The sequence below is a fragment of the Vitis vinifera genome, chromosome 18, assembly GCF_030704535.1.
Source record: "Vitis vinifera cultivar Pinot Noir 40024 chromosome 18, ASM3070453v1".
NCBI lineage: Eukaryota > Viridiplantae > Streptophyta > Magnoliopsida > Vitales > Vitaceae > Vitis > Vitis vinifera.
Window position 1 is genome coordinate 3349862 of NC_081822.1, and position 16559 is coordinate 3366420.

The 16559-nt window shown below is 27.6% G+C and overlaps 1 protein-coding gene across 1 annotated transcript; it reads left to right on the top strand.

Annotated features, from left to right (window-relative positions):
• The first annotated feature begins 7933 nt into the window (after nt 1-7933).
• On the top strand, nt 7934-10678 carry FLS1 (flavonol synthase/flavanone 3-hydroxylase). Its single transcript, XM_002285803.5, has 3 exons — nt 7934-8520; nt 9699-10026; nt 10236-10678. The coding sequence occupies exons 1-3, from the start codon at nt 8054-8056 to the stop codon at nt 10446-10448; spliced, it is 1008 nt and encodes a 335-aa protein (XP_002285839.1). The 5' UTR covers nt 7934-8053; the 3' UTR covers nt 10449-10678.
• Nucleotides 10679-16559: the final 5881 nt, after the last annotated feature.

Consider the following 16559-nt stretch of genomic DNA (forward strand, 5'->3'; position numbering starts at 1 on the left):
TATAAAATTTTATATAAAAATTATTGAAAGTGATATTGAATTTCATTTTTTAAATAAATGAGTATAAATATATTAAAAGAATTTAAGATAATTTTAGTAAAAAATTTGATAAATATGATTATAATTTAAATATAGATTCATTTGGATAAACTTTCACAAAAAAAAAAAAATAGTGGAAAGAAATAACATTGCTAAAACTATTAAGACAAAATATGCAATTATAAAATTTTGATGATAAAATTTACAAATATAAGTCGAAACAATTCTTGAGTGGGAAAATTTGACTGGGGAAACTGTGCAATCCTTTAGTGAAAAGAAAAAAATGGGAAAGTTTTTCAAAATCACTTGAAATCTTTAACAAAAAGTAATCTTGTATACTCTTGTACAATTAGTAAATTTGTCTTGTACAACTAATATAATACCCTTGTACAATAACTCAGATTCCATACATTGTCTTATGAATATCTGACCATAGGTTGGTTAATCATGTTTACATTAGTTTGGTTTAAAAAAAGAAGAAAAATTGTTGTACAATTTTATTCCAAAATCATTATAAGTGAGGTAAGTATTCAAATGACCATATACAAGTTGATAAAATGTATGAGATGAATATATATTTAACTAATGTGTGTGAAAAATGTCATCTATCCTCTATTAGGGGAAATAACCAAAAAAGTTTTTCAGAATCATTTAAAATCCTTCACAAATGATAGTTTTATACACTTTTATCCAATTAGCATATTTATCTTGTACACTTAGTGTAAATATCTTATATAGTGGCTTAAATTCTATATACCCCCTACTCAATGTGTGTTTATAGGTAGGTTAACAATGTTTCCATTGGTTTGGTTTACAAAATAGTAGAAGACGAAAAAACAAAAATTTTCCTCAAATATTATTAGTGGAATAAATACTTGAATTGTTATATGTGAATTAAATAAAATGCATGAGATGAATGTGTGATAGATGAATGTATGTCATGAGAGTGTGCAATCCTTAGATGACAAAAAAAAAAAAAAAAAAAAAGGTCTAAAATCGATTGAAATCCTTCATAAAAGATAGTCTTATATACCCTTTGTACAATTAGAATATTTGCCTTATACAATTAGTATAACACATTTGTACAATATTACAAATTTCATCCACATGCATATATTATGTGTCCACATATGATGTGTGAACCATGTTTCCAATGATTTGATTTAAAAAATGATATAAAATGTAAAAACAAAATTTTTTTCTCAAATATCATTATTGGGGTAAGTATTTGAATTGTCATATGTGAGTTTTATAAAGTGCATGAAATAAAAGAATTTGTGATAAGAGAGTGTATGGTCCTTGGATAAAAAAAAGAAAAAAAAAACTGTTCAAAATATACTGAAATCCTCTACGAAGGACAACCTTATACATCCCTTGTACAATTAATGTATTTTATTTGTACAATTCGTGTAATACCCTTGTACAATGGTATAAATTTCATACATATGCATAAATTATGTCCATATGAGTGTGTAAACTATATTTCTAATGGTTTGACATTTTAAATAATTAAAACAAATGAAATGTTATTTTATTTTATTTTCAATGCAAAATATAATTAAAAATAAGATAAAGAAATTATTTAAAAACTATTATTTAATCCAATTTTATTTATTTGTTTCCTCTCATTTTTGGAAATAAAGAAAAAAGAATAAAAGATTTACTTCACCATAATAAATATAAATATAAGATATGTTAGAAAATATCAAATTTATTTATTTATTTCATTTTATTTTTGGAATTAAAGAAAAAAGGAATAAAAATTTTATTTAACCATAAAAATAAAATAAAATAAGATATGTTAGAAAATATAAATAACCCCAAATTTATTTATTTATGTCGTTTTATTTATATAAATTAGAAAGTAATTTATTTTAATAGATTAAAATGTGCACAATTAATCTATTACTTTATTAATTACGGATATATTAAAATTTTATATTACACAAAAAAAAACTAATAGAGAAAATAAAATTAAAAAGAGTAATAAATATATATAATTTAGTTATTTAATTATTTTTCATGTAAATGATAGTCACACAAAAAAACACACAATTGGTCAATTCATTTGTTTAATTGTAAACATACTATATATATATATATATATATATATATATATATATATTTTATTTTATTATTAAAATAACTAATAAAAAATAAAAAATAGATAATGAATAAATAAAATTTAATTCTTTTTATTATTTTCATATAAAAAATAGTATTAAATAAGGTTTTTAATTTTCATGTTAAAAAATAATATTCATTTTCTAATTAAACGTATTCTCAAAAAGAGAAAATATAAAAAATAAAAATCATATTACAATATTTTTTTTTAAAAGTATTTTTCAAAATAGTTTTTAATCATTAATGTAATTTTTTATTTATTTATAATTTAAAATAGAAAATAATATCGATTTTTAATTATTTATGAAAAAGTTTTTAAAAATAATAAAAGAATCCAAACCATTAAAATAAAATTGTGTTGGGTAGGTGAATGGTGGTGCAATAAAAATAAAAGAGTTTAATAAATAATAGATGACACAAGAACAATGAACATTAAATAGCTCACATGGGTATTTTACTGTACATAAAGCACATTCTCCCTATTAATAAATAATAAATAATAAATGTTGGAGTAAAACATAGTAAAAGCTACAACCAATCATTCCTTGTATATCGCGTCGGCATTTACTCCCCCAACCAAGTGTTCGGTTTACGATTAATTGAAAGGCAATTAAGCAGATACGACACACCTTCTCCCGGCCACCAACATTCTGTGACATATTCTCATCTCTCCTTCTGTCCTCAACCGTCTTTTTTAAAATATCAATTTTAAGTCTTTATTTTACCACTCATTTTAGAAAATATCAATGTTTTGTATAAATGTTGCTGAGTAAGCAACTATGAAATTCCACTCGAATTTAAAATTGTATATAAATTAGTGCTTTGAAATATTTTGCACCTTCTGTGTTTTCAACTTTTCAAACACTACCATTTTCAAATTATTGAAAGGGAGCGGAAAACAACTATGAGATGAGGGTGGAAGTATAAAATTTGTATATAAGAAATAAAAATATTTGTTAAGCTTTGTATTTTCTCGACATATTCAAGCTACTATCAAGTTTTGACATGATTTTTTATCGAACTCCATTGTTATTTTGTCTTGCTCATGGCATATCGCTCTGGTACTCATATTTGAAAGATGTTGCCATATAATGTTTTATTATCGTATCATGTATGTCAAGGTGTTAACAAGCCACCCCTGTCAAAATGAAGATTGATGAAATAATAGAAAAGTTCAACAAAACAGTGGGTTTTAACTCACTAATTTGAAAAAATTTAATAATAGCATATATTTTAAAATATTTATAAATGGATAATCATAAAAATGATTTATAAAAATTGGTTTTTTTTTTAATATTTTTTCAAATTAGTGAGTCTTAACTAGGTATTAGAATTATAAAAAATGACAATAGTCTAGCAATTATCCAATCACACTATATTGAAAAGATATTAAAAAAAAAATTAATCACTATAATTGTAAGCTGGTATATGCACCTTTTGACTCAAACGTAAGGTTATATTTTGATATTGAAAAGACAGTACCTCAATTAGAATAGGGAGAATTGTGTTTTGGGCCCAAAAATTAACATTTAGTCATCCAACCATCCATATTTAAGCTCAGGACCCAAACAAAGTATGAAAATTAAGATGAAGGATATTGTCTTCCATTAATTCCTAAAATACCCTTATCCCTTATATGCCTACAAGTGAGCGTGAATTTTAATTTTTTTTGTATTTTTTTTTCCTTTTCTATTTTCTATTAAATATTACTCATTTCTAACTTTTTTTTTCTTTTTATTCCAATATATATTTCTATTTTATGTCAAATAAAAAACAATAATATTTTTTTATTTTTCATTTTTAAAGATATTGAATCTTTTTGCTCTTATTAAAAGCAATGATAAAAATTTTGGGATTTTTCATCTAAATATTTTTTATCTTTTTGTATTTACCTTTTAGTTTAATTTTCATTTTTTATTTTAAATTTATACTACCCTTTCATCTACATTTTTCTCTTATTTTTAATTATTTTTGATATTTTCTACATTAACCATATTTTAAAAAATTTTAAAATTACCTATCACTTCACTTTATTATATATATATATATATATATCTTTTTGGATTTTTAATTTTTAATGTTTTTATTTTAAAATTTTTAAAAAGATAAATTTGTTGAAAAAAAAAAACTAAGATATGAATTTCTAATATTATATTAATAATTTTTCTTATCTAGATAGACTAATGCAAAGTATTTTGACCCATAACAAGAAAATTGTCAATACATTTTTTTAGTTAAACTTTAAAAATTAAGTTTCAAATAAAATATATTATATAAAATTTTATCTAGAAATTATTGAAAGTGGTATTTAATTTTTTTATTTATTGACTTTGAAACTTATCTAATTTTTTACTTGAAAGGTAATAGAACATGTTTACAAAAAAATAAAATAAATAGTTTCTCAGTTTTTAAATAAATGAGTATAAATATATTAAGAGAATTAAAGATAATCTTAGTAAAAATTTTGATAAATATGATTATAATTTTAAATATAGATTCATTTGGATAAAATTTCACAAAAAAAAAAATATAGTGAAAAGAAATAACATTGATAAAACTACAAAAACAAAATATGCAATTACAAATTTTTGATGATGAAATTTAAAAATGAAATTCGAAACAATTCTTGAGTGAGAGAATTTGAGTGGGGGAAAAATCTTTGAGTGGAAAAAAATAGGAAAATTTTTCAAAATCACTTGAAATCCTTAACAAAAAGTAGTCTTGTACACCCTTGTATAATTAGTAAATTTGTCTTGTATAGTTAGTGTAATACCTTGTATAATAACTCAAATAACTCAAAATTTTATTTCTTATGTGTTAATTTTTGTAGGGAATGTCTTAATGAAATAGTTTGGTAAAAAAAAGAAAAAAAAACTATCAATAATCGTCTTAATATCAAATTCAAGTTGTTTAAAAATCGTACAAAACCTATTAGGAGCCTTGTACACCCTTGTACACTTAACACATTTCCCTTGTACAATTAGTATAATACCTTTGTACAATGACATAAATTTCATATTTGTCATAACTTAAACGTATTTTCAAAAAGAGGCAATATAGAAAATAAAAATAAAAACTAGAAAAATATTTTAAAACCAAACTCAAATATAATCTATGTAATTTTTAGTTACTTGTTTTCATCTAAAACAAGTAAATATACCTTTCGACCCTTTTATATATATAAAAAAATCAATCTCTACTATGTATTGATATAATCCACTTCTAAAATTAGGTCATATGAAAACATTTTAATTGAGTACTTAAAATAAAAACTCTCCATCCATTCTCATTTTAATTGAGTACTTAAAATAAAAACTCTCAATCCATCCCCTTTCTTTATTTTTCTTTTTCTTATTTTAATAAATTTTCAATTCATTCAAATCATTAAAAAAAATCCTTAATAAACAAATTTGTAGCATTTCATATAACTTATTACTAAAAGTCATGTTCAAAAAGTTGTTAAAATAAGGAAGGAAGAAGATTAAAAAAAAAATTGAACTTTTTATTTTATAATAGTAAAAAAAACTTTAAAATATTTTTTCTATAAAAATAAAATAAAATAGGGAATATATTTATTTTAAATGGTATTTTAATTATTAAATTATTTACTTCTAAAATGTAAACGATAAAAATAAATATAAAAGATAATTTTTATTTATTTAAATTAATATTTTTTTAAAAAGTATTTTCTAAAATAGTCTTTGAATCATTAATATAATTTTTGTTTATTTATAATTTAAAAATAAAAAATAATGTAATTTTTCAATTATTTATAAAAGAGTTTTAAAAAAATGAAAAATCCAAAAATAATTAAATAAGAAAGAAGAGTGGCAAGTAGTAGAATAAAGACAAAAATGAGTCAAGTGGGTATTTTTGTCCATTACTATCTCATATCCTTGGATTTAAATATGAGTGGTTGGAGGACCAAATGTTAATTTTTGGGCCCAACTGGGCCCAAAACACAATTCTCCCATTAGAATATGGTTATGTTGTAGGTGTCTTATGAATGCTACGACAGGTACAAGAACTGGTATGGCTTTTTGTATTAGAAAGTTAAAATACAACCAAAATTACAATGATACATTTTACTAAATATTAGATGATTGATCAAGATGATCATAAATGAATAGTTAGGCTTGGTGGAGCAGCAGGATCACCATGGTTGCAAGAGAAGCTAAGTGGTTAAGGAATTTATTAATGGAAATTATTGTTTGGCCTTAGCCAATGCCTTTAATATCTATATGTTGTGACAGGTTGCTTGTTGAAGGGCATATAGCTAAATTTACAATGTATGGTCATTACAATTGACTTTGTAAAATCAAGACACAGGCTTAAGACATAGCTATGTGAGACAATTACTCACCAATGGAGTAATTACAATTGATTTTGTTAAATCATGCCCAAATTTGGCACACCCCTAGATGAAAAGCCTTGCTAGGGATTTAGTATGGAAAATATAAAGAAGAATGAGACTAAAGCCAACATCTATTATATCACCGATAATGGAACCTTAACCTAATGCTTGAAATATCACATCCTTAGGTTCAAGGAGTAAAAGTATAACATATGTTGTGATTGCAAGCGCTATAATATTAATGACATGTCTCAAAAGTAAAAGGGCTCGATACCTGTAATGTGAAGGTTAATAGTTTTACAACCTATTTATGTTGGAATATTGTGATAACTAGAGGGTCGACATTCTTGATAAGCCTACCCATGTGAGTGTGGGGAATTAGAAAGATGTCTTTCTAAAGATATATAGGACCTTACGTAAATGGGTATGTAATAACGTGATGCGACCCAAATTGAATGAGTGTGATGTCCAAAAAATGCAACCTTAGATTAAAATGTGCTTTGAAATCTTTAAAAGAGGGCCGAGGGGTGACCATTGCATTCATTCATTCAACCATCAAATTCTTCGATTCTTTCCATCATTTCACAACTTTTAGCATTATATTTTCTTCATGAATCAAAATTTTTATATACTTTTATTGTAAAAAAACATTACAAATATTTTTGACAGGCGAGTTATATTTTGAGGATATTTGGGATCTGCTTTCATCAATGTACAATGGAGGCCTACAAACATAGCTTCATTGTATCTTGGGGGCATATTTGTTATACTCGTGCATTACAAAGTTGGTGCCCAAAGTGACTCTCTACTACACCTTGAAGCATTCTAATTCCAATTTTATTATTTACATTATCTGCTTTCGCACATCATCAATTTCAATATCATGGTACCCACAGTTTTCTCTAGTGGATGATTGCGAAGTTAGAAGTATGAGAAACGACAAAGTTAGAGAGCGACTTTTAAGGACTATTATCAAAAAAGAGAGTTGCCAGCAAGTTGTCATTTTCCCATCTTTATAGCTAGTTAGTTTCTGTTGTTCAAACAGATCTCACTTTTCTCCATCACTCCATCTCCATTTTGAATATTTATTTCAAAAGTTACCCAAAATGTGTGTACTTTAATAGTCACAACCACCTCTGTAAACCAAACCTAAACTCAATTATGCGATTTCTACAGCAGATTAAGAATTGTCGAATTGGGAAATCTGTATGGCGTGGCTGTTGATGGTCCGGCTGTACCGTCCATTTCAAGAGTGATGAAGAGATGCATTAATAAGATCGCACCAATAGGAAAACTACCCTCGTGGGCAGGGTTGGTAAGAGCCATTATGCGAACATCCTCGTCACACGTCACCCTTTGGTTACCGCCTTTGAATTACTTGGCTTCCCCTTGTACGCGTGCTTTCTTTCTCGCCCTTCCATGATGACTGCTCGTCCTGTGATTCATTAATAACAGGCTCTATAAAAGTTGGATCAGACTTAGAAGCCCAAACCCAAGACAACACAGAAGAAAGAGTAAGAGAGAGAGGGAAGCAGTATGGAATTAAAGACAGTCCAAGCCATTGCCTTTTCGTCCATGTCCGCGGGCATCATCCCTCCCGAGTTCATAAGGTCTGAGAAAGAGCAGCCTGCTATCACAACCTTTCATGGGTATATCCCGCAAGTCCCCACCATTGATCTCAGTGACCCAGATGAGGAGAAGCTCACGCGTTTGATTGTCGAGGCCAGCAGCGAGTGGGGGATGTTCCAGATTGTGAACCATGGCATTCCCAGTGACGTTATCAGCAACTTGCAGAAAGTTGGCAAGGAGTTCTTTGAGCTCCCACAAGAGGAGAAGGAACTTTATGCTAAGTCTCCTGACTCCAAGTCTATTCAAGGCTATGGAAGCAAGCTTCAAAAAGAAGTGGAGGGCAAGAAAGCTTGGGTCGATCACCTCTTCCATAACATCTGGCCTCCTCCTGCCATTGACTATCAGTTCTGGCCTAAAAAACCACCTACTTACAGGTTTGAAACATTCGTCAACGTAGCTATTTTTTTCCTTTTTTTTGAAAAAAAAAAAAAAAAAGCTGATTAACACACGTCTCACACTCACAGGGTTAAGTAATATTAATGTACAAGTCTTAACGTCTTCAATATAATGTGAGAGTAGGCATGATATATATAGAACATTTGGAGATCAGCTTTTTAAAATCCTGTTGGATATGCGTAGGAGACCCAAAAAGGATCTCAAAATGTAAAATTAAATAAAAAATTACACTGAAATATAAATATGAGATAGATGGTGTTTGATAAAATTTAATAATTAAATTTATGTTAAATTATATTTAATATGTTTGATTTAATATTTATTATTTAATTTTTAAAAGTAAAATTAATTTAAAATTGATTTTAAATCATTCAATTGATATATTTATTTTAATTGATTTAACTAGTATTTACATTTTTTAATTTTAAAAAATATATTTATTTATAAAACATCATATTTGAAGTATTATAAATATATAAAATAATTATAAATGTTAATCATAAAAAAATGAGTCATGAATATAAAATTATAATTTAAAATATATTTTTACTGATATAAATTACCGTGATAAAAGTGATTTAAGATTAAAAATAATTTAATTATTTTAATTTAATACTTAAAATTAAAAATAATTTTAAATTATAATAATTTATTAAATAATATTAAATTAATTTATCAAACACCTCTCTCACTTTATAAAATGATGAGAAGATTTTCTGAACAAAATCTCTTTGTATTTTTTTTTTAATTTAAAAGGCATTATTATTATTTGTCCTTGTGATTTTTTTTCCTTTCTATTTATTTATGGTTAAGTGTTCAAAGTGGTATTATTGTCAAAGAAATAATAAAGGTAGCATATTTTCATTGGACCGTACACGTTTATGATATTTCAATGGTTCATATGTTGGACACATTGCATTTTTAGTTATCGTACACTTGTCTAATTTAAGAATGACCTTCATATTTCCCGATCGAAAAGGAAAAATTATTATTTTTTTAATAAAAATACCTTTCAATAAATTAATTTTGGTTTATTTATGTTAGATTTACAATGTTATAATATAGATTTTATTTTTTCTTAAAAAAAAAAAGCATAAATGAACAAATAGAGTGAGTAGATCCAAACATGTCTTTATAAACATTGTTGTAATTGCAGAGCTGCGAACGAGGAGTATGCAAAGTGGCTGCAAGGGGTGGCAGACAAGCTGTTTGGTCGTCTGTCACTGGGGTTAGGTCTGGGAGAGGGTACGTTGAAGGAAAGCGTCGGTGGGGATGAATTGTTGTATCTTCTGAAAATAAATTATTACCCACCATGTCCTCGTCCAGACCTGGCTCTTGGGGTGGTTGCCCATACTGATATGTCCGCCATTACCATTCTTATCCCAAATGAAGTTCAGGGCTTGCAGGTTTTTAGAGACGATCATTGGTTTGATGTCAAGTACATCTCCAACGCTCTTGTCATTCATGTCGGTGACCAGTTGGAGGTACAAAAAAAAATCTACAATCAATTTTATTATTATTTTCTATGTGTAGGAAGGCACACTTTTCCCACGTTATTAATAAAGGTTCAGGCGTGAGGGGCGGTGCCATAATAATGGGCATCCCCTTTCTGGGCTTCTGGGTTCGTAGGGGGTCATAACTCCTAGCTAGCCGTAATCATATTCTATACTAATACTATGATGCATGAACCCAGATCTTGAGCAACGGAAAATACAAGGCGGTGCTTCACAGGACGACCGTGAACAAGGAGAAGACGAGGATGTCATGGCCGGTGTTCTTGGAGCCACCGTCTGATCAGGTGGTAGGGCCTCTTCCTCAGCTTGTCAACGAAGAGAATCCTGCTAGGTACAAGACCAAGAAATACAGTGATTATGTGTACTGTAAGCTGAACAAGATTCCACAGTAGGTGAAGCCAGTGAGTGTTGAATGGATAATGTATTGCTTTGCCACTGATATTGTTCAACACAGTAGAACAATTGCTTTATTTGTTGCTGCGTGAGAACCTATGCTGCTTGGTGTGTGAGAATTGAGAAGAAGCTTTGTGATCTGTTTTTTAGTTATTTTTGGTGGTTGTATGTGTATCCAAGTACCCGATCCTATGCGATTATGACATGGAGTGCATTTGATTTTGAAAAATGGTTTTAATTTTTTGATTTCTTAAATTTTTTTATTTTTTAAGTATTAAAAATATTAAAAATATTTCTCAAAATCATTATTTAAACGTGCTCTTACTCTTACTTCAATAAAATCTTTTATCTATTTGATTATCTTTACAGGCTCATTAAAGAGTATAATATATATTTTATATTCAAAAATTTATATTTAATTTTTATTAAAAAAAATAGTAATTCGATATAATATCATAAATTCTTGACTCAGTGGAAATGGCCAAATGAAGTCGTTGAAGCAATAAATTCATCATTTAGGATCAAGAAATGGGCCTGGCGTGGACGTGGAGAGATATCAAACACGCATTTTGCATGGTGTGAATACATTTGATTTTGTCCTATGTATTGATGGAAGGAAATAATTTTATCATATTTAATTAAAATATTTTAAATTATTTAATTTTATATCAAAAAATTTAAATAAGTAAAACAAGTTTTAAATAATATATAAAAAAATATTAATTTTAAAATTATTTTTTATTTCTTTCAATTTTCTTTTCCTTCAATTTTTTATATCATACAAAATCTTACCTAATTCATACTAAGTGAAGTGTATTTTTCCACGTCACCCCTTCTGAAAAAGAATAATTATTACAAATATAATAATTTTTAAAAACTAATTAAAATATTATAGATCTTAAATTTTAAAATACAATGATAATTTATATATATATGTATGTATTTTTTATTTATTTTAAATAAATCTTATTTTATAATTATTTTAAGATTGGTTGGGATTACCAAACAGTTAGGCCTTAGGAATTCTATGACTCTTCCAGCGGTCCTCTTCATCATTGTATTTGTACTCTTCTTCTATCTACTTGTACTCCGATTTTCCAAAAGGTTTTTTTTTTAAATATAAAAATTAAATTAAATTATTCATCCATTATCCTCAACCCCATAAATATTAGATTAAAAAAATATAAAAAAATTAAATATAATTCAAATTAAATAAAAATTTATATATATTTAAATTATTTCATCTTTATACTAAATAATTAAAATAAATATTGATAATAACATTATTAAAATATTTTTAAATAACTTACTATAAGTCTTTATTCATAAAATATTATAATTGGTTTTTCAAATATTTAGAAGTACTTCTTAAATTTCATCAAAAACTTAATTTTCTTTAAAAAAATATTATCAAATGAACTTTAGTTAAAAAAATTAAAAATAATATATAAAAAAATAAATAAATTATTTTAAATATATTTTTATTTTTTTCCCTTTTTATTTTTTCTATTTTTCCTCCCTATGCCCGTCATGTTTCTCTCTCTTGCTTTTTTCTTCTTTCTTTTCTTTCTCTTTTTCGGCCTTACTCCGTACCTTTCATTTACATTTCCATTTCCATATAACAAAATGTACTTATTTCTTTCTTAAATGCTATTTAATATTTATAATTATTGGAAGTTAACGTATCATCCTTCTATTAGAGCGAGCAATAACTTTTTATAATAATAATGAACTCATTTTGTTATAGGTTTGATTATATATGGTTGTATTTTCTAGAACACGTCAGAACACGATAATTAATTCGTTTTTCTAAAGAATGGTGTTTAGTTCATATTCCTTAAATGTTTGAGTGACCATAAAAGGGTTCTTCCATTAATGACCCCTTCACAAACAAAAATAAATTAATAAATAAATTAATAAATAGTGAAAAAGAAAGTGAACCCCTTTCTTTTTCTTTCTTATGCTTCCATCTTTGCTATTCAAATTAATAAAAGAAAATTGGGGGACCAAGATAGTGGGGGTATGAAATTGATTGGCATCCTTAACTAAAGTAGCTATGTAGTTGGAAATTTGAATGGATATTTATGAATGAGAAGTGAGAACAACAGCAAATTAATTATTTAGAAGTGAAATAAATTTGTGCCTTTTAAAGTCTTACATGTTTTTAGTACCAGCTGTCTCACCACCTATCATAATCAATACTGAAAGTATTAGTGTAGGTGAAAAGCATCAATGTGAATTTCATAGAAATATTAAAGAATTGTGATATCAATATGAAAATTAATTAAAAACACTCAAATTTCTTAGTAAAACTTTGAAAATGGTAAAACAATTAATAATAAAAATATCAAATCATTGTTATTTTTAAATATATATATAATAAAATTAATGATATTAATCAATATTGTCAATAATAATTATATATATTTCCTTTTTTTAAGTAAATAAGAACTCTACTTTTCATATTCACTTATGCTAAAATCCAAAATCTCATTTGCTGTTTTTCTAGGAAAAAATATATATAGTTGGGCACTGGGGGCGGTTAAGCAAATATCCCTGGATGATGCCAAAATCCAAAATCTCGATGGAAAGAAGGAAAATTTCACCAAGATTTTCAGTCATAATTGTGGGAGCAGTGAAATACCCCGCCAGAGATGCCTCCGGGGAAAAGGAGACACCTTCGACCAAGGCCCGGACAGATGGCTCCTCTGGACAAGACGACATTAATTGGGAGTACGTAACGTAACCTTAACAAACCTAAGGGAGAATTGTCTTTTCGGCGGACCCGAAAGGGTATCAGATATTAAAAGTATATCCTTCAAAATTTGTATGAATTACCTTCTAAGGATATAAAATAATGATGGACTACTTAATGATATTTTATATCATTTTTATTTTATTTTTATTGCACTATTATTCATACAATTATAATAATTCTATTTTAATAATTTGGATTTTTTACTATTTTTAATTTTTTATATAAATAATTGAAAATCAGTATTATTTTTTATTTTAAATTATAAATAAAGAAAAATTATGTTAAAAAACTATTTTAAAAAATACTTTCTAAAAAAATGGTAATATGATATATATATATATATATATATTTTTTTTTTTTTGAAAAAACATTTAATTAAAAAATGAAAACTATTTTTAAAAATAAAAATTGAAAACCATACTATTTTTTATATGAAAAAAAAAATTCATTCATTGATTATCCATTTTTATTTATTTTCATTAGTTATTTTAATAATAAAATAAAAAATATAGTATGTTTACAATTAAACAAATAAATTGATCACTTATGTGTTTTTTATGGGACTATCTTTTACATGAAAAATAATTAAATAACTAAAATATATATATTAATTACTCTTTTTAATTTTATTTTCTTTATTTATTTTTTTGTTTAATAGAAAATTTTAATATATCCATAATTAACAAAGTAATAAATCAATTGTGCATATTTTAATTTATTAAAATAAATTACTTTCTTATTTAAATAAATAAAATGAAATAAGTAAATAAATTTGAGGTTATTTCTATTTTTTAACATATCTTATATCAATATTTTTTATGGTAAAATAATTTTTTTATTTTTTATTTCTTTAATTCCAAAAATAAAATAAAATAAAATAAATAAATAAATTTGATATTTTCTAACTGATCTTATATTCGTATTTCTTATGGTTAAATAAATTTTTTATTCTTTTTTCTTTATTTCCAAAAATAAAAGGAAATAAATAAATAAACTTGGCTAAAATAAATAAATTAACTATACAAGGTAAATATTCAATTGGACAAGATAAATGTTCTAATTGTACAAGACAAATGTTATAACTATATAAGCGTTATACAATGCTATCTTTTGTGAAAGATTTTAATCAATTTTTGACATATTTTTTTTTGTCTTGTCATCTAAGGATTGCACACTCTTAAGGTACACATTTCTCAATTACACACTCATCTTATGCACTTTATTTGACTCGCACATGATAATTCAAATCCTTATCCCACTAATGATGTTTAAGAGAAAATTTTGTTTTTCCATCTTCCACTATTTTTTGAAACAAACCAATGAAAATATGGTTAACCTACTTATGGTTACACATTAAGTAGGAGGTATATAAAATTTGAGTCACTGTACCAATGTATTTACACTAAGTGTACATGAAAAATATACTAACTGTACAAGGGTGTACAAGATTATTATTCGTGAAAGATTTTAAGTGATTTTGAAAAACTTGTTTATTTATTTCTCCTAACCGGGGATAAATGACATTCCTTACACACATTGGTTAAGCATACATTCATCTCATGCACTTTATCTAACTTGTATATGGTCATTTGAATATGTACCTCACTTATGATGATTGTAAAATAAAATTATATAACTGTGGACCCCGCATTTTGGCTCAATGCGTTTCCCACTCGATGGCGAAACTCGCTTTTTATTCAAAAAATTATGATTTTTATTTATTAAGAAAATGACTTGGAGTCGCCACTTATTTTTGTTTTATTTTTAAAGGGTAAACAAAATAAGAAAAAAAACTCTAAGTGTGACTCCTTATTTTAGAAAAGGTGGTCTGCGAAAAATCGAATCGGGTTCAGGGGCCAGGTTACTTATCAGAAAGGTACGGTAAAAAACCGTAGCACCCTTCTAAGTTCCTAAAAAAGGGTCTCTACTAATAAAGTGAAGCAATTATGGCAATTGATGAGTAAATCGATGAATACCCAAAGTGATCATGCACGTATGAGAGTTCGAATATGCATAGATAATGATCAGATGGAAAGTGGGTACGTACCTCGGCAATAAGCCACCATGCACTATCAAGAGAGAGGGTTAGTGCATAATTAAGGAATAATAGCATGCATGTCAGAGAGCAGGATAAATAAATCATGTATGATAACCAAGTCAATCAATCGATCATAAGATCATGTATGTGGGGCCCCCACCAAAGCCCGATTATTTTTGCACGGACCAAATCCGTAAATTCCATTATTCAGAATTACAAAATTTGATTCTTTACTTATTTCAAAACATTTTTTAAAACAGAGGAGGTGTGAAAATGGCTTGCCAGAAAGAAAGTGACAACCAATTTTTATTAAAAATGTGATTTTTAGGACCTAAAACCCTAAGGATGAGAATTTAAAAAAACTAAAATTATTGAAAGGGTTAGGAGATTGGAAAACTATTTAATAGCTTGAATTTGAAAAAGATGTAAGAAATAGGAGTATGAGAGATTATTCATAAAAAAAAAAACAAATAAGGATGAAACATAGAGATGATGACAGTTCAGGAGACTTGGTCGTCAGTATTATCGGAGTTTGCTTTTTGATTCTGGGCTGAAATGGATTCGGCGGATCGCGAGTGTCTGACGAGACAAGCTGTTCGGGGAATCTGAATTGTCGGCTGCGGATGCTCTCCGGGTAGGCGCTATCAGAGGATTCAGACATGTCTGACCAGGGAAGTTGAATCGCCCTCATCTCCCATCCGGCGTAAGGCGCCGGATGTGAAATACACGAGGAAGGTGAAACGTCGGTCGGACAGAATTCCGGATGTGAGACATCCGGAGAAGGTGGGACGTCGGCGGACAGAATTCCGAATGTGAGACATCCGGAGAAGGTGGGACGTCGACGGACAGAATTCTGGATGTGAGACATCCGGAGAAGGTGGGACGTCGGCGGACAGAATTCCGAATGTGAGACATCCGGAGAAGGTGGGACGTCGGCAGACAGAATTCCGGATGTGAGATATCCGGAGAAGTCTGAACGTCGTCCAGACAGAATTCCTCCCCGGGTGGAATGAGCTATGTCGCGCGTCGTAAAGGGGACCGTCTGCGTGTGCAAGGGAGAGAGAGCCACGTAGCATTTTTTTTTTTGGAGGATCCCACAGGTAGGTGAAGGTTTAGAAAGAGAAACGGGTTTGGTGGTATGGTTAAATGGGTGTACACATGGGTATGGTAGAACACGATTATGAGTAGCATGAAGGATGGGTATGGGTTGTATAGATATGGAGGCTTGGGTGAGTGGATTTAATGAGTATGTGAAGGAGTGAAGGGTAGCATGCACCCGTGAGACTCCATGGAAGTGAGGGAGTGGGATGGAGA